At 54.0% G+C, this 18,653-nt stretch overlaps 1 protein-coding gene across 5 annotated transcripts; it reads right to left on the minus strand.

Moving 5' to 3' along the window:
• Nucleotides 1–2,651: 2,651 nt before the first annotated feature.
• MFSD2A (major facilitator superfamily domain containing 2A) lies at nt 2,652–14,959 on the minus strand. 5 transcript variants are annotated; one of them, XM_045548158.1, is made up of 14 exons: nt 14,857–14,959; nt 11,969–12,100; nt 10,368–10,492; nt 7,209–7,332; nt 6,997–7,075; nt 6,504–6,661; nt 5,957–6,047; nt 5,720–5,841; nt 5,426–5,509; nt 4,884–4,967; nt 4,676–4,788; nt 4,085–4,228; nt 3,818–3,994; nt 2,652–3,117 (listed from the first exon to the last, which is right to left on the minus strand). In XM_045548158.1, the coding sequence occupies exons 3-14, from the start codon at nt 10,373–10,375 to the stop codon at nt 3,054–3,056; spliced, it is 1,248 nt and encodes a 415-aa protein (XP_045404114.1). In that variant the 5' UTR covers nt 10,376–10,492; nt 11,969–12,100; nt 14,857–14,959; the 3' UTR covers nt 2,652–3,053. The 5 variants fall into 5 exon arrangements, with proteins under 5 accessions (XP_045404114.1, XP_045404111.1, XP_045404109.1 ...); XM_045548155.1 differs by lacking the exon at nt 14,857–14,959 and adding an exon at nt 13,523–13,782; XM_045548153.1 differs by lacking the exon at nt 14,857–14,959 and adding an exon at nt 13,517–13,782.
• Between the last annotated feature and the right edge of the window lie 3,694 nt (nt 14,960–18,653).

The raw sequence follows: 18,653 nt of genomic DNA on the forward strand, positions 1-18,653 counted from the left end.
GGTACAAATGTTTAGGTTACATATATTGCCCTTGCCTCTGTCTCCTGCCCCCCAAGTCAGAGCTTCAAGCATGTCCATCCCCTAGACGATGTGCATCACAATCATTATGTATGTATACATCCCCTCCCCACGACATCTGCCCGACACCCGATTAATGTTATTCCTAAATGTGCTCTTAGGAGGACAAGGGTTTTGAATTCTAAATCTCCACAGAACATTTGGAGTAAACTGAGACCCGGAGAGAAGCATCATAGTGGGTCAGTGGGATTCGGTTTGGCTCCCAGCCGAAGCCCTGTCTAGTCACAGCTCACATTCACATTTGCTCAGCTCCACATGCCCTGCCCCACCCACCAGGTCTGGCCCTGGGCTTGGTGTGGGAGACTGAGACATAGGGGATGGGCTCTCAGAGCCACCCCAAGGGGCAGAGGGGCAGGATGCTGCTTCAGAGAGGCTCACTGGAGCACAGGCAGGTTCGACGAGTGTCTGCCACTGGAGCTGAAGTGGTCACGTATTCCAGGGCCAGGAAGGTGGCCTGCAAGAAGGGCTGCATCTAGATCGGGGTTGGGGTCAGCAGGGGTCTCAGACTTCCTCCTAAAAGCAACGGGGACTCACAGAAGAGTTTCTAAGCAGAAGAGCTACTCAGCTATCTTGGATAGTTTGCAGAAGGAATGCGAGGAGATGAAATCAAAGACAAGGAGACCAGCCAGGATGCTGGTGTAATCTTCCAGGTAAGAGATGGGAAAGAAGCAAGCTTGAGAGGTTTAAAAATTTTAATTTTGTTTAAAGACAAGACTTGGTGATTACTGATTAGAGTGGAAGGCAAGGGAAGGGGTGATGGGCCTCTATAAAACATGATCTCAGAGTCCCTGAGCACTCTAGTTACAGAGGCCTGACCACACTCCAGGCTCCTGCCTTGCCCAGGCAGCCTCTGACATGAGATGACAGCTACAAAGGCAGTGGCACCTGGCTTGGTAGTGGCAAAACTATGGGCTCTCATAACAGCCTTAAGTGGTGATTAAGAGCACAGGCACCATAGCCAGACAGCCTGGATTCAAATACCAGCTCCTCCTCTAGTGCACTGTCTGACGACCTTGGCAGGGCACTTAGTGCCTCAATTTCCCTATCTGTAACATGGGGATAAGAATAGTACCTTCCTCATAGGGAAGTTCTAAAGTCTAACTGAATCAATATTTATTAAGCACATTGGCCAGGTGCAGTGGTTCATGCCTGTAATCCTAGCACTCTGAGAGGCCGAGGCCGGAAGATCATTTGAGCTCAAGAGTTCGAGACCAGCCTGAGCAAGAGCGAGACCCCCGTCTCTACTAAAAATAGAAAGAAATTAGCTGGACAACTAAAAATATGTAGAAAAAAATTAGCCAGGCATGGTGGCGCATGCCTGTAGTCCCAGCTACTCAGGAGGGTGAGGCAGAAGGATTGCTTGAGCCCAGGAGTTTGAGGTTGCTGTGAGTTAGGCTGATGCCATGGCACTCTAGCCAGGGCAACAGAGTGAGACTCCGTCTCAAAAAAAAAAAATTTATTAAGCACATATAACAGTGACTGTTAGTAACACCTTATGAAATTTATAAAAGTAACTCAGCAGAACTTCATCAGTAAAAATGGAGCCCCCTTCCCACCCCAAATGGAGCCAGGCACCCAAGATAAAATCCAAACCTGAATAGTCTAAGCACTCCTCTTCTCTGGGCTTCATTTATCCATCTATAAAATAAGGAGGTTGGACCAGTGGTTCCTGATCTTGCCGGCTTTGCTTTTCTACGATTTTTGGAGCTTAGCCTAAGTGTGAGACCCAGTGGTGTGCTGGGGCAAGCTCCTACCAGTTTGTGAGAACTGTCAAGTTTTTAGGAATTTTTCAAGTTAGAATAACCACTGGTAACTTGAAATTGGCTATGGTGGGAATTACTTACACCATGGAAATCAGAGTGCTATAAACTAGGCTTTCCCCACCACCCTGTTCCCCACCAGAGGTGTTTTTTTGTTTGTTTTTTACCAGCACACCACTGGTGAGATCCTCCCTCGTACGACACAAACACATCTAGCCAGGTACGTCCTCATCTCCCAACACCGTTGGAACAGTTGTGCAGAAAGAATTGCAGGTCTCTAGGGACAGACACTACGGGGCCCAGATCACAGAGTCAGCCCCAGCACAGCCAGTCCCACAAGCTCAGGCACGCACGGGCAGGAAGCACAGAGCACAGGCGTGGGCATGGTGGCTGTCTGTCTGCCAGTCCGTCGGTCACTCTCAGACTCAGGTGAGTGGACCGTGGGACCAAGGTACTGCAGTCCCATAGAGATGGGGTGGAATTCCAGTTAGGTCCCTGTTGGCTGTGTGACTTTTCACCAGGTCCTTCTCTGCACTGGAGCTCTGTTTTCTTATCTTTCAAATGGGGACAGTCCTGACTCAGCGAGATGGTTTCCAGGATTAAATGAGAACACCAGCAAGTGAACACAGAGCCTCCGCACCGGGCCTGGTATAGGGTGGGTGATGCGTAAACATCAGCTGAGGCTGTTACCACACCTCCAGACGCTTCCTCCCCACCCAGTGGCACCTGGGGCTCAGTGCGCCCTGTCACTATCTAAGTCTTGGCGCAGAAGGGCTCAGTGAGCAGCTGAGGACACAGACAGAAACAGGTAGCTCCGTTTTCCGGCTTTTATGAAAATTAATAACATTAATAGCTCAAAGACATATACATCCACACACACTGCTATGTACACAGTCATTAAGTTATTAATTAGGCTCTGTATAAAACGTTTCTACATTAGTGTTCCGGGCTAGGCCCGATCAGTCCTTGGCATATTCACAGTAGCAGCCCCAGGGCTCGGCCCCACCGGCCGGCAGAGGGGAGGCAGGAGGCTGTAGAGTGGCTGGCCCCACAGCGAGCACGGCAGACGTCCTGGGCCCGCTGACTCTTAGTCTTCGGTTCCCTTCCTGGCCCCTGCAGACCAGCTGCTCAGCGAGCGGGAAAACCGGTCTCGATGCCTCATGTGGTCTGGTGGCACAGGACCTCGGCATGGTGGCTTCAGCAACACAGCAGGCCCTAGAGGATGCTGGCCAGCTCTGTGGAGTCTGTGTCAGAGCAGCCCGAGCTGCTGGCTTCATCCCTGCCAGAGCCAGAGGAGAGGGGTTGGAGGAAGTGCCCTCACCCCTCCCCTGCCCCACAGGCTCTCAGCCCTGCAGTCTTAGCCAGCTGTGGGACTCGTGTGAGCCACAGGGCACAGAGCTTGTTCACTTTCACTTTCAGCACAGAAATTGCTGGTTGGTCTGTTTACTGTCCTTGCCGCTCACGGGCACCGACAGCCCTGGCGCTATACTCTGGCCTGGGCTGGCATGACTCACGCCCCCTGCCCTCTGGTCTCCTGAAAGGCAGGGCTCAGGCCACACCTGAGGTCCCTCATGCCGGGAGGGCGGTGAAGGGTGCAGGCTCCAGCCCCAGCTCCACCCCTTATCAGCTGGGCCAGTCACTCTTCCTGGCTAAAGCTCAGTTTCTTCATCTGCAGGGTAGGAATCGTAGGAATTTATCACCTAGGGTTGTTAGAGGACCACAGAAGGTCACAAATGAGCATTCCCTGAAATATGAGCTCCTCCAGGACAGAGATTTTTGTTTTGTTTGCTAGAGCAATGCCTGGCATACAGTAGGCATCCAGTAAGTGTTTGTTGAATGAATAAATGTAAAACCACTCAGCGCAGTGCCTGGTGCGTGGCTAAGTGTTGGGGCTGTCAAGAGAAGATGTGCGGGAGGTGAGTCTGGACTTGGCCACAGTCGTCCCCTCCGCCACCAGCTTGTCCCCTCCCCAGCCTCACCTCAGAGCCTGCAGGGCCTTCTTGTTCTGCCGCCGCTTCTCCTCGTCGATAGGGTACAGCTTGAAGAGCAGCAGGCCCAGCAGGATGAGGACTATGGGAGCCATGGTCACCAGCATCTTCAGGGTAAACCTGACACGTGCCGGCTGGGAGCAGCCACGGGTCTGGTACCCGGCAAAGCTGTGGGACCCAGTGGGCAGGGCAGCAGTGAGGAAGGGGCGCCTGGGGCCTGGCCCTATCAGCCCTGCCCCAGGCCCCCAGCCCACTCACTCGAGACTGAGGGTGGAGATGCCCAGTGAGACTCCAGAGGCGAACTTGGTGAAGAAGACATAGAAGGAGAAGAAGATGGGCTCGGTTCCGTGGGAGTGGGGCTGCTTCAGGTGGAAGTCGTCAATGACGTCGGGCAGCATGGACCTGTGCAGAGTGGCGGCAGTCATGAGGACGTGCCCCCTAGCAACCCCGGGCTCCCACTAACCCATATGGTACCTTGGTGTCAATGGGAAGAGGTGCCCCTCAGGGAGCCTGCAGCACCACAGGTGCACGGCTCAGTGAGGGGATGGCACCTTCACATGAATAAGAAAAGAAGACCCCCTCCTCCAAGATGAAGTAGCCCCATTCTAGGTGCTCAGCTTGGCAAGTGGGGCACAGGCCAGATTTTAGCCCCCATTTTCCACCCTGACTAGGAGGTATTGCACAGTTCCCAACCTGTACAACTATATAGGGCACACTTGCCCCACCTCCACCCTAGGCCCACAGAATGGCCTGTAGAAGGAGAAGCCCCCCTAGAACTCCCCCCAAGGCACTTCAGAACTAGGAGTGAGGGGCTGGGGAATACAGTCAGGCTGGCCTGTATGTACCTACCAGGGTAGTAAGAAGGCAGCTGCCACACTGATGCCAGCTGCCACGGCTACCACGTACGTGATGATTAGGTTACTCTCCATGAGGGCCACCAAGATGAGAAATGGCACTGCTGACTAGGGGAGGGGAGTGAAGGAAGATGAGTCAGCTGGGAGGCTCCCATCAGTCGCCCAAAACTCAACCTAGGCCCTGCCCTTTCAGCCCCACTCACTGAGATGCCAACGTATACAGCCGTCTTCTTGCCAAACCGAGTTAGGAACCACTGCCAGACGGGAATGGTGAATGTGGCCGATAGCTATGGATGGACAAGAGGGTGAGGGGGTGAGTTAGAGCCACGGAACCCCTCTTGAGCTTCCCAGGACCCCAAAGGTGTTCCAGCCCTGCCCAAGAGCAGTTAGATGACAGCATCTGGGCAGCAAGGACATAACAGGCACCTTCGACAGCTCCCCAGGGAAGCTGGGAGTTGGTCCCGACAGATCTCATCTCCTGCCTTCTCCTACCTCTGAGCACAAAGTTCCACAAGGTTCTTGGCATCCATCCCCTTGCTTTTGCTGCGCTCTCCACTTGAATATCCAGCCCCAAACTTTCTTTCATAGTCCTACCTACTCAAAGTCCAACCAAGTATTCTGGGAAGACTCCCTCATCCCTTCATGACCTCAAGTCAGTCTGGGAAACCTTCTCTGACTATCCAAAGAACCGTCCCACTGCCACTTCAGCCCAGGCTGCCAGCCCATGCTCGTGCCCAACACGTACCATGATGGCCAGGAGTAGATTCTGGAATTCATTGCGGAAGCCCAAGGTGTAGGTGCAAAACAAGGCAAAGTTGCCTTCCACCAGCTGGGGGACGGGGCAGGGTTGGGGCAGGAAATGCAAAGAAGGAGGTGATGTTGGGGCTGAGCCTCCCCAAAACATTCCCTCTGCTCCAGAGACCTTGGCTCACCCCACCCCCATCCTACCTGCCCCTCAGGCTTCATTGCATCCTGAGTCCTCTGCCTACCCCCTCCCGTGACACCCCCTCTCGGGCTGAGCAGTCAGGTCCCCACTCACCATGAAAGCCAGGGAGGTGAAGAGGAAGCCAGCAATGAGCTTGATGTATGGGCCATGGCTCATGACCAGACGGAGGCCCCGGAAGAAGGATATTGGCTCAGCCTGCTGCGTCTCATAGGGTTCTGGAGACCACAGGGGACAGTGAGGGGGCAGCAGAGGCCCCTCCCAACGCCTGAGAGCCAGAAAGACACAGCCACCTGTGCTGGGGCCTGCACCCTTTCCCAAGGCGCCCCTCACCTCTCTGCTCCCGCACTCCCAGGGTCAGGATGACAGCACAGATGACATAGATGGAGGCAATGACCCCTGCTGCCAGCAGGTATGCGTTTTGCTATAAAGGAGGTGAAGGCGACATACATAGAGACAGTCAGTCTAGTCTCATCCCAGCAGCCCCCACCAAACGGTCTTGGGCCAGTCCCTCCTTCTCTGGGGGCCTACTGTCTCCACCTGTGCAATGAAAGGAACGCCCTCAGCTGGTTTCTGCTTCCCAAGGCTGGGCATGGTTCAGATCAACAAAATGTTAAGAAGCCAGGTGTGGAGTCTCTGCACACAAAGTTCAAACCTTTCCCCAGTCTCTGCAATTCACTCAGTCTACAACGCTGGACAAATGCAGCCTCTCTAAGTCTCAGATTCCTTATCTGCAAAGTGGGTATATGGGGCCTGCTAATAGGTCTATTAAATGCCCAACATTTAATAAACATCAGCTACTATTACTGTTTTTAGAATGACTGCAAACCATCTCATTGCTCCTCATCTCCCCTAATCCCAGCCCTGCCGGGGGCCTTACCGTGTCTCTGAGTGAGGTGGTGCTCTGCGTGCGATTGGCACTGTCTGAGGCCACTGCAGAGCCGTTGGGGTCCTGGAGACAAGGTGTATCTGCTTGGCCCACAATCTGCCCCTGGATCGCTGTGCCCAGCACCGTGCCCAGCACCTCCACGGTCATCCCTGGGCAGGGAAAAGGGGGTCTTTTAGAGGAGCCTCATGGCTTGTGGGCCCAGGGAGGAAGGTCAGATGGACAGGAGCCCAGCTCTAGCTCCATGGGGTGGCTACAGGTGGTGGGGCACCCAGCACCTTGGCCTGAGCACGTGGCCTTTCTCTGTATGGCTCTGGTTAGTCCCTGCACCTCTCTGGGTCTCACCTGAGCAATAAGGGGAGTGAGTTATTTTTAAGATAGTTTCACATCCACGTCCAAGAGTAGAGTGGGGAGCTGGGTCCGCAAGGGAAGAGGTATGGCGGGAGGGTCCCTGGTGGGTGGGGGCAGGAGGGCGGGAGAGACTTACGGTATGCTGTGGCAGAATCCCGCTCGCTCTGCTCTGTGCTGATGAACATGGTGAGGGCCGAGTAGGGCACGTGGAAACACTGGCACAGAACAGAGGCCCCTGGCCAGTCAGATGGATGGACAGACAGACGCGGCTTCGGGCAACCCTGGAGGCTCCAGGGACTGCCCTCATCTCTGCCCCCAGAGATACCCAGGGGAGGTGCCCACACTCACCGTGACCAGTGTCTCAAAGAGGCAATAGAAAAGCAGGTACCAGAGGGGCTGGACCTGCGGGAAGTCGGGCACGAACCAAATGAGGAAGTAGGCGATGATGGCCAGGGGCGTGGAGAAGATGATCCTGAGGAAGGGGAGGGTCTGAGTGGGGCTGGAAGCCAGAACCCCAGAGCCAGGCCCCGCTGGGCTGCTCTGTTCCACACACACAGGGACGCGGGGGTGGGGTGGCTGGGGGAGGGGCCCTGTGGAAGGAACCAAAAGGGAGCAAAGGCCTGCCTCCCACGTGTGGGTCCCACACGCCACAAGGGGTGCAACCTCAGTCAGGATGGTCTAACTTGGTGGCATCAGTACAGAAAGCCAGCTGGAGCCACACTGCAGGGAGCCAGCTCTGGCTCTACCAACTAACTATAAATAACTTAGGCTTGGGCAAGTTATTTAACTTCTCTGAGGCTCATTTCCTCATCTGTAAAATGAGAACAGTAACAGTGCATAACTTACATTCAATGTTTACTCAAGAAATATTTATTAAGTGCCAACTATGTGCTGGGCACTATTCTAATTACTTAGGATGGATATATCAGTGAACAAAACAGATAAGAAATCCTTGCCCTTGTGGAACTTACATTCTAAAAACATAAAGTCATTTAAAAGTTATATATATATTATTCAGGAATGAAATTCTGACCCATGCTACAACATGGACGAACCTTGAGGACATTATGCTGAGTGAAATAAACCAGACAAAAAAGACAAATAGTGTGTGATTTCACTTATATGAGGTACCTAGGGTGGTCAAATTCATAGAGACAGAAAGTAGAATGGTGGTTGCCAGGGGATGGGGGAGAGGGGAATGGGAAGTTCGTGTTTAATGGGTACAGAGTTCAAGTTTGGGAAGATGAAAAGTTCTGGGATACAACAGTGTGAATGTACTTCATGCCACTGAACTGTACACTTAAAAATGATTATAATGGCCGGGCACGGTAGCTAGTCCCAGCTACGTGGGAGGCTGAGGCTGGAGGGAGCCGGCCTTGCAGACATCCGAGGGAAGAGGGGGCCAGGCAAGGGAATAGTCAGTACAAGGTCCTTGAGGGGCCAGGGAGGTCTGAGGAAAGGCGAGGCTGCTGGGGCTGGAGTACAGTGAGCAAAGGAACAGGAATCAGATGAGGAGGGAGAGGAAATGGGACTCCTTACAGGCGGTTGTAAGGACTTTGGTTCTACCTCATAGGGTTGAAGTAATTTTGAGACTTACATAAGTTGATACTAAAATGTCAAACAATGCTTGGGCCACTAAGTGCTACAATTATCCCATCAGGGAAGCGCCGCAGGAGGCCGGCATGTGGTGACTAGTGCAGGCCAGGAAAGCACTGGGCTGGGAGTCAGACCTCAGGCCCAGCCCCATGTGACACCCCCCCCCCCCTCACTAGGTGGCCTTGGGAACTCCAGGAATGTGAATGTCAAAGTATCCGTGGTCTGAAGGAGAGGATTTAAATGTAGGCTTACAGCAGGGGCTGCCCTGAGGGGGCTGCAGGGCTCCTGAACCCTGACAGGCCCAGCCTCTTCCTGAGCTGAAAGGAAAAGGGGCGCCAGGTCTCTGGGCCTGAGAAGGGGCCCAGGTCCTAACTGGGGTATGGATGGGCAGGCCACACACACGGCAGCGCCTCAGCCCACGAGCCACCCTGTGTGCACTCAGACACAGGTCCCACCAGACAGGTGGGCACACAGACGTGGACACCTGCTAAATCAGAAACCAGCCTCAAAGGCTACCAGCAACTTCCCCATGCTGTGTGCCACACCTGCCCAGCAAGAATCTCTCACATCCTACCTCCCACAGGGAGACCCTGCCCGCCTCCACCCTTCCCAAATCCACGTGTCCCCTCAGGGAACAAGGGCTCCTCATCAGCCCTAGTCAGACACCCCATCCTCTGCTCGCAGGCAGCTGCAGCCTCCACTGAGAAACCCAATGTGACTGAGAGTAACCCGGGCCCCGCCGCCGGGCTAGCCCAGCAGCTGCCTCCCATTGGCCGGGCCCCATGAGGAGATGTAGCAGCAGGGCCCCGCCTTCCACCGGCTGCCAGGGAGGCGGGCACAGGGCCAAGTCTCATGGGCGCCCAGGGAGCCCTGAGCAGCCTGCCCAGGTAAGGCAGCCTGTCCTGTCCCTGGCCCTGAAGTCTGCATCAAAGGCTCCAACCTGGGCCTTAGCCAGGGGCTGGAAGGATTGGGGTGGGTGGGGGGCCTCGTGGGAAAGGAAGCTGTCAGGGAACAGGGGCTGGGGGAAGAGCTTTGAAGGCCGGAGACCAGGTATGGGCGCCCCTGGGGCAGGAAGGCGCCCACTTGAGCCTGGATGGGCTGGAGATGAAAGGGGTATACCCCCCCACCCTCTGAAGCAGGATGTCCTGGAGGGAACCAGAGCCCCGGCCTGACGGCCTGTCCTATGTGTCTCCCTTGCTGTCTGATCTATGGCACCACCTCCCCCATACCTTGCCCCACAGCCTGAGGCTGAGTAGTGCAGGCTTTATACCAAGAGAAAAGGGAGTTCACAGCATCCAAGGCGCCAGAGGTTATGGGTCTGCCACCCCATTCCAGTTTTACCCCCAACCCCTGCTCCACCAGGGGGTACCTTGAAGAGGTATGGAATTATATGTCACTCAGGAACTGTACTTTAAATATTAAAAATATTTAATCCTCACCACAACTCTGTGAGATAGACATAGTTATTATCCCTGTTTTACAGATGAATAAACTTGAGGCTCAGAGATGTTAAGTGACTTGCTCAAGGTTGTACAGCTATAAGTAGTGAAGAAGGTGTCCTCTCAACCACCCTGAAGTACTACCTCTGCCATGATGGGAAGTGACTGAGTGGAAGCTGTTAGAATTCCAGTTTCACCAAGAGGAGCAAGTGGACCTTGGGGAGCAAAGGGGCCTGAGCTGGTGCAAGCTGCCCAGCCTAGCACTTTGGTCAGCCTGAGAATGAACTGGCTAGGTGTCCCAGTGCCCTGCCTGGGGAAGCTGCGACCCCAGATAGGGTTTCAACACTCTTGGGCTTTCGCGTCATTCTGTCTCCTCACCCCCTAGCCTGTGACAAACCAGATGGAAGGACCAAGGGGCAGATATGCCAGAAGCCCCATCTCCTGCCACCTTGAAGGAGCCTCTTCTACTCACCAGGGCATGAGGCGTCCCAGGCGGGTCCAGGAGGATTTGCTAATGCAGAAGCCCACCAGAGGGTCTGTGAAGGCATCCCAGGCTCGGCCCACAAATAGGATGATGGAGGCAGGGAAAGGGTCCACCTGGAATGGGAAGAGGCAGAAAACAACTCCCTCATCCTTCTACTCATCTCAACCCTCATTCGCAGGCAAAAGCCGGGGCTCCCCCTCCCTGCTTCAGCCAGGCCTTTGAGACCGTGTGCTGCTCCCATGTGAGCGTTAAACATCTTCGCTGGCCTTGTTAATAATGACAATGGCATTTCTCCGATAACAGTAGCACTGTGTGCCTCCTTAGAGGCTTTCCCAGATCTGTCCTCTTATTTCCTCCCCTCTACTGCCCTTGAAAACATTCCCATCGATTAGAATGAATCCAGAGACATTTCTTTCCCTCCCTCTCACAGCTCTGAGCCCACCTGATATCAGAAAAAGCATTCACTGGGTTACCACAGTTGGCCTCAGTTTCCCCATCTGTATAATGAGAGTTATGATTTCTATCTCATAGGGTCAAGCTCTACCTTGGATGTAGAAAAGGAGTCCATAGGTACTTTTTAAACAGTGACCTGTCACTACACACTCAAGCTATCCCTCTCCCCACAAACCCTCTATGCCCTAAGTACGGATTTTCTGGACTCCTCCCCATCCATCAAAGCCTTGCTATGCTTTTGCTCCGGGAAGCAGGTGTTGTCTCCCACACTGTGGTCCCCCTAGTCTGGCCCCCACCCCTCCAGCTCTCACACTCACTACAACACAGTTTTATCCTTCTCACCCTACTCAAGATCCAGCCCATGGCAGTTGCTCAAAAACTAGCTGCTGAATAAAGTCATTTGTCCAATCTGGGGCTTAGTGTTCCCCACCTGTAAATGGATACAACTAAGATGTCCTGCTTGCCAAGTCAGATGCTACAGAGAGGAGATGACTAGTGAGGGAGCCCTGGTAGCCATGGCTGTTTAGCCTCCCACTCCCCATCCAAGCAGGGTGAATTCTCAGGATGCCAGGCTGCTGGCCAAGGTTTCTCAAAGCACAAAGTAGCCCTGCTTTACCCTAAGTACCCCTCCCAGTCAAAGACCGTGTGTATGGGGACACTCTAACTTAGTCCAGCAGTTGCCAGCCCCTCTGCCCACCAACCTGCCTCTGCTCCTCAGGTGAAGGTGAGAGGCACCTTGTCCATAAGCCTGGCAACATCCACCAACCCCGGAGCCAAGCTAGCTCACTGTCTTCCAGCCAGGGACATGGTGTGCCAATCTCTTCTAAGAACCATGTCACTAGCAGGCCTCATTCTCTCTCACACCACCACCTACCCCTCCAGGCTCTACTGCTCTTGCCAGGCAAGGAGGAGTTCCCAGACCTCGCCAGCTAAGACTCCTGGGGTGGAGAGACTCCCCTCCTGGATGCTTTCCAAAGTCTTCTCATTTCTCATCCACTGTGACTCTGAGAGGCAGCAAAGGAGGGATTTCTGGTCCCATTTCACAGATGGGGAAAACTGAGTGAACTTACTCAGAGATGCCTAGTCTTTCCCACCTCAGGATGCGGGAGGAGCCCTGGAGGGCTCAGGCTACTCACCTGAGCCACGTCCAGTAGGTAGATCTGAAGGAAGAAACCCAGGGCACAGCCTGTCACCTGGTAGGGGGCCCCTCCAACTGCATAGCAAAGCTTGTTGCAAATGGACAACTGTTGTTTCTTCTTTGGTTCCTTCTGGGAAGAGGAGGAAAGGATGAAAAGAGGCCCAACATCCTGGCCTCCATCCTAGAAGGTTCCAGATGCAAGACCATCCCTCCAGCCAACTCTGCCAGGAGGAACAACTCTGCCTTGCCCTGTTCCACCCAGGGAGATCTCATTTCCCACAAGAAAAAAGTATTTTCTGTTCTTAGGAATTTAGAAAAAGGGAATCCACACTCCTGCGGAAGTTGCCCCTAAGCCTCCTCCCTCCCTCCCTCAAATTGTAAGGAAACTTAGCCCACCATCTCTAAAGAACTCCTGCCAAGGCCTCTTTCCAAGTTACAGAGGGGGAACATGCTCCAGCAAAGGACCTGTCCCCACCCGGCACCAACTGCCGCAACCTGAAAATCCTCTTGCTGCCAAGAGCCGCCTGAGCCCAGCCCAGGCTCCTGCCCTGGCTCAGAGGCCAGGATCCACCTGCCTGCTGGTGAGAGCTCTAGAAAGTTGTAGGGGCCCAGCCTAGCTGGCTGCAGGCACAGCTGTTCCTTCCATCTGTCCCAGAGCGTCCCTGGCCCCCGTAGGCAGCCAGAGCTTCAGGCAAACCCAGGAGCTGCCCTACCCTGTAGCTCCCCTCCTCCCACCAGCTCCTAGGGGACCTTGGAGAGGGAAGGAAAGAACTCCAGATGCAGGACTGAGCCTTCTCTGGGTGGGGCACTAGGGAGGTTGGGGTTGCCCAGGGAAAGTAGAGATTACTCATACATACTAACAGCGTAATTGCTCACCCCGGCTCCTTCCAAGGATCGTTAATAAAATGAAAAGAAAAAGGCGGTCACCTCCCTGGCAGATATCTATTACCTGAGATCCCTTCCTGGGGCCGCCTGATTTCATTCGGTCCTTCAATAGGTCCCCAGGGCTGGGGCTAGGGCCGATTGAGATGCGCGAAGCATCGTGCGTGCGCGAACACCCACACTCACACAAACGCCTGAGGAATGCGGCTCCTTTAAGAGCAGAGCCTTGTTCTTATGAATGAACTTGAGCGGCCCTCACGACAGAGTTGAGCGCGAGAGCAGGGAGCTGGGAGTGAGAGAAGGGGAATAAAGGGGGTTCCCAGATTTCTGGGGTCTCCCCAGCTTCTAGGGCGGCAAACTCCTGCCGCTCAGCATAGAAGAACCGAAACCAGCACAGAAAAGCCGGGCACCATGTGGAGCTGCCGGCGGAGCGCTTCCGCAGAGATGGGGAGTAGGGGTGAGCAAAAGGGGGCGCCGGCGCCTACCGACCTTCTCCATCACCCTCTGCCCCCGGGGCACCCCCAGGCCCTCTCCTACCAGCAGGCCTGCTTGTCCCTGGCTATTCCAAGTGTCTCCGGACCAGATCTATCCCCCAACGCCCCCCTCGCCTCATATCAGCCTGGCCCCCATCCCTTGCCTTCCACTCGGGGTGCCAGACCCTCACCTTCACCTGGGCCGGGCGTTCACCCGCTTGGAGGATGCCGGTGGGCAGCAGTCCCGCCGCGGAGCCGCTCTCGGCGCCCTCTCCTTTGGCCATGACCCGCGGGCCACGCCGCCTGGGACCAGGACGCCGGGATGCTCCTGTGTGCCGTGGGCCTCCGCTCCCCGCCGGGCTCCTGCCGTAGCTGCCGCTGCCAGTGTCGCCGTGCACTAGCAAGCCCGGCAGGCAGGCGAGGCACGCACTCCGCTGCACGCCCCCTCCGCGCCTCTTAAAGGTTCGGCCCCGCTGTCTCGGATCGGGCCAATCCCTGAGCCCTGCTCTGCCGCCTCCAGCCAATCCCCTCGCCCGCCGGCCCTCCCGCCCCCGCCCCTGCCCGGCTGCGCTCTGCAACTAAGCCACGTTCTCAAAGCCGCGGAACCGGCATCCGGCTGTGCTTGCTCCTGGCAACCCGAGAAGGCCGGCGAGACCCCCTGACGCGCACGAGGAAACTGAGACCCTGGGCTGAAAGTGAACTCCCCAAGGTCCCCCAGAGTGAGTTCGCCCTGAGTTGGGCCTACAATCTACAACCCATGGCTTTTGACCCCCTGGCCTAGGAAAGGAAGGGGCTCGGAAGCCCACTGCCCCCTTTAAAATCTGGAGTCAGGTCAGTGTCTCCTTCTCCAAGCCTGGTGGATGTAGGTTGGCACTTTCGCCACCGATGCTCCCTCTCTCGTCCCCGCATGACCTACTGTTCCCTCCTCCTGCTGTTGCCATCTATGCAGTGGGGGAGAAAGACGAGGCAACCCAGTGGCGGGCCCTACCAGGGCTGCAGCCACTGGTACACTGTGATACCAACAGTGGCCTTTTATAGATAGCTTTCTCCAGGCTTAACATGATCTCTTTCGGGCCTCACAGCCACCAAATGAGGGTGGTACTATTATTATCCCCATTTTACAGCCAAGGAAAGGGAGACTGGAAGAAGTGAAACAGCTGTCTTATGGCAGAGCCAGGTCTGGGAGGTTTTGCCTGATTCGAAAGCCCTTAATCTCAACAGCTATCCTCTGTCCCTCTTAGCATAAATTGCAGAAAGCTGAATGGGGTACATGTGTCTCCCCAACAAGAAGCCCTGGGAGATACAAGGCTGCAGAGGCCCCCTGCGTTGAAACAATCAAGGAAAGTTTTGAAAAAGAGAGTTCAGAGTAATCTGGTCCTTGAAAAAAGATGGGAGGACATTAGTCTGGCACATAGCCAGAAAAGAATAGTGTTTAATCGCACCTCTGGGTCCCTTATGCCAACGTCACCCCAGTCTTCCCAGTTCTGTCTGATTAGTGAAGGGGTTGCTGGGACTCTCAAAGACCACTCACCCCTGTTACTGTGGCTCTCTATGTCAGACTCTTTTTTTCTTTCTTTAGATCTCTGATTGCAGGGAGGAGAAATGAGGTCTGGTCGCTCCAGGACGGCCACGCCAAGCTCCCTCAAATGCTCTAGCAGATCCTGTCTGGGCACACAGCTCTTGGCCACTGCTGAGCAGAAGAGAGCCAAAGTGAGGCAGTCGGATATTATGAAAAGGGCATGGACTGGCCTCCCCGCCTCCACCCTGAGCTGTGTGATACTGTTCTGTCCCTCGTCCCCTCTCTGGACTTGAGGTGGCTATGGTGGACTCTGTGATCCCTTCCAACCCTAAAATCTTCACTCCCATAGAATCACACCACATCACAAGTGATCTGGATCCCTCACCAGACCATGAGCTCCTTGGAGGTGGGAGCCACAACTTTTTCACTTCTGTGTCCCCACTAACTAGCTTGGGGCTTGACGCATAATAGAAACTTAATAAATATGTGTTTAGTGAATGAATGTTCATTCTTCCCCCCTAAGGTACAAGCATAAGAGGAGCCCATTTGGAAAAGCCCTAGGCTCCTCCATTTATAGGCTGTGTGGTTGACCCTGTGCAACTCAGTTAACCTCCCTGAGTGTAAAATGTGGATATTAATAGTAGCTACCTAGGAAGATTGTTTGGGGGATGAAACAAGAAAGTGCACAGGAAGCATTTAGCACAAGTGCCTGGGAGCTGAGGCTGGGTTGGTCCCCCTCCTGGCCTGATTCCAGTCTGTCAATGTAGCAACGCAAGATTCCAGATATGGCCTGACCAAGCCAGCACAATAGGCCTATTATTTCCCCCAGTCTGGACGCGACACATTGTTAATGCAGCCTAAGACTGCTGGGCTTCAGAGCCTTTCTCTCTCCCATGATTAGTTCCCATCAGGTTGTGGTCAACTAAATCATTCAGATCCTTTTCACCGGAGCTGGGGTCAAGTCAGGTCTCTCCCCCATCCTCTGCTTTGTGTAACGTCTTGAAGCTCACAACAGAACAATGTCATCTTGCTTATTCCAGCCTGTCAAAATTGTTTTGGATGCTGGTTCTATGGCCTACTGTTTTCTCTCACTCTAAATTTAGATCCAGCCTGGCCCTTGCAACTTCAACTTCACCAGCCATATTGTTGGTCAGGACAGAGCCCCATAACACACCAATAGAGACATTCATTCACCATTAACTGAGTCAGGGCACTGCCAATACAACAGCTCCCAATTACCGAGCACCCACGGTATGATGGGCAATCACTATGCTAAATACTTTATATGTACTGTCTCCTTTACTCCTTACAACACCACTGAGGATGGTCATTTTTATTAACCCCATTTTATAGATGATAAAGCTGAGGCTAAGAGAGGGGAAGCAGGGATTCCATTTTATAAACGCAGAGTGAGGCCCCTTTTTCTGATGATGAGCTTGGTTGTTGGTTTCGTCATTTAGGGATGTTGTCTTCCAGGTGCCTACAGTCCTGACCAGGTGACTCCACTGGCCCCCTTGGGCATTCTCCTTCCTACCTCCTTACCCTCATACCACCAGGCCTGGAGCCCAAGGGGCTTTGCTGAGGCTCCAGTCCATGGGGGCAGAGAGCAACCTCACCAGCTCTATTAGCTTCAGGAGCCTGGAGCAGAGACCTGGGCCCATTCTTTGTAGAAACATTCTTTCCATCTGGAACAGTGGCTTCTCCCTAAGGGACAGACAGCTCCCTATTCTGTGGTGGGACCAATCTCCCAGCAGTCCTTGACCTTTTCTGGGTCTAGCCCAGCCTCATAGCCTAGGGCAAATCAACCAAAGAGCTCCCCTTGTTGTTCTCCACCTGTCTGTACCCTGATGGGGATCAAGCTCCGCACAGTGGGCTCCTTTATGTGCTCCTGAAGCCATGGGGGAGGCCACCTCATACCCCGATCTTCTTGGGAGGCAGGGCAGCAGAGTTAAGTGCAGAGATCCCAGAGTCAGGTTACCTGGCTTCATATCCTATCTCTACCATTACAGTTTACTTTTGGGCAAATTACTGAATCTCTTTGAGCCTCAGTTTCCCCAGCTGTCAAATGGGGATGATAACTGTACCTATCTCATAGGGTTGGCATGAGGATTAAGTGGAATGCTTGGAACAGTGCTTAGCACATGGTAAGCCCTTAAAAAGATTTATTATCATTATTATCAATATCATTATTAGTACCCTGGGCAAAATCTCACCAAGTAAGGCCACTTAGGTCAAAGGGAAGAAAACTTGTTGGTGAGTGGTTAGGGGCTAGATTTATGTCTGGTGACTCAAGGTGGTATTTTTGGCACAGTGGGATACTGGGATACTTCCAGGGCAGAATTACCAGGTGGAGCTGTTGGGGTGCTGGTGCTAGGATATTGTTGCTGAGTGAACATGTTGCCAGATGCCAGTGTTGCCAGGTGGGGTAGCTTGCAGTCTGTTATCCAGTGGTAAGATCTCGTCAGTCCCTAACTGGCAGCCCTACTCCCTGACTTCTGAAGAAAAGGAGCCATGCCCATGCCTTGAAACACACTTGACTTAACCAGCCACTAGAAAATTGATCTCCCCGGTGGTGGTTGCTCTACGGGACTGGCCACATTGAAGAGGTGAGGGCTGAGCAGGCCGTGGAGCAAGGACTTCCTGGAACAGCCGCTGTGATAGGGATGCTTCAGCCTGTTTCCCATCTTGCTCCTTTGTTTGGCCTGTGGGGACGAGGGAGGCAGAAAATAGGGAGGAGGGACTCTCAAGGGTCCCAAGAGAGGCTCTTTGGGGAGGAAGTTATTAGAGGGCCCTTGAAGTCACTTGACTTCAGTTCCTGCCTAGATGTTGGTTGGGCAATTGGGGAGCAGGAGAGGGCTCCCAGCTGATCCATCTGATCTCAGGAGGCTGTGCACCACTCCCCAGGTAGGTCCTCTGGGGTGGGTGATGGGTCTGACTGCTGAGCCTCAGTTCTCAGGGGGCTGAGGGGTATGGAGAGTACCCAGAGATTCCTTGGGACAGCTGGTACCCACCCCCAACAACCAGTGTCCCAGTGTCTTCTCATCCTAGACTTCCCTGAGGTCCTCCCAGAAGAGAGAGACAGACCCACTCTTTCAGGAAGACCCTGACTGCTGAGGAGACATAAGAATGATGGCGAGCAAGAAGCTGAGTAACATCAGCCTTGGCTCAGACAGCCATGCCACCTGAGGACATAGTGTAGCTCTAGGAGCCCCATTGGTTGGACCAAATTTCGAGGTGGCCTCAGGGCCCATTACATTAGATCAGGTGAGGTGTTTCTTGAGCAAGAGCTCAGAGCCTGGCCTCAGAGAAGAGGGTGGGGACTGATGCTAGAGCAATACCTCTCCTTTCCTGGCTGGCCAGAACCCTGCTCTCCTCATACTGACACCACATTCCTACAGGGAGCCTCTGCCTTAGTCTGCTGGCCTGAACCTTGTCAGAGCTGCAAGAGTCTTCCAAAGCAAATGGCTTGCTAGATTCAGGCCAGTGTACCTTGGGCACCCCTGGAGTCCTGCCCCTTCTTTGGACCTCCTTTTACCCACCTGCACAAAAAGCATGTTGGGCAACGCATACTCTGTGATGGCTGCTTCCCACCTCCACTGTGGCAAGCCAGGACCTCCAGCTGGCTGCAGACCTGACACGCTAATGCTGTGATCTCATGCTGATTGACAGCAAGAGATAAAGGCATAGCTGGGGCTTCGTGTGCCTGGAGTCAGACTCATCAGGGTTTGAATCCAGTTCTCTCTCTAGCTAGTCACCTACCTTTTCTGAGCTAACATAGTAAATGTTATCCTGAGGATCCAGTGAGACAA

The sequence above is a fragment of the Lemur catta genome, chromosome 3 (genome assembly GCF_020740605.2).
Source record: "Lemur catta isolate mLemCat1 chromosome 3, mLemCat1.pri, whole genome shotgun sequence".
In the NCBI taxonomy this organism is placed as follows: Eukaryota; Metazoa; Chordata; class Mammalia; order Primates; family Lemuridae; genus Lemur; species Lemur catta.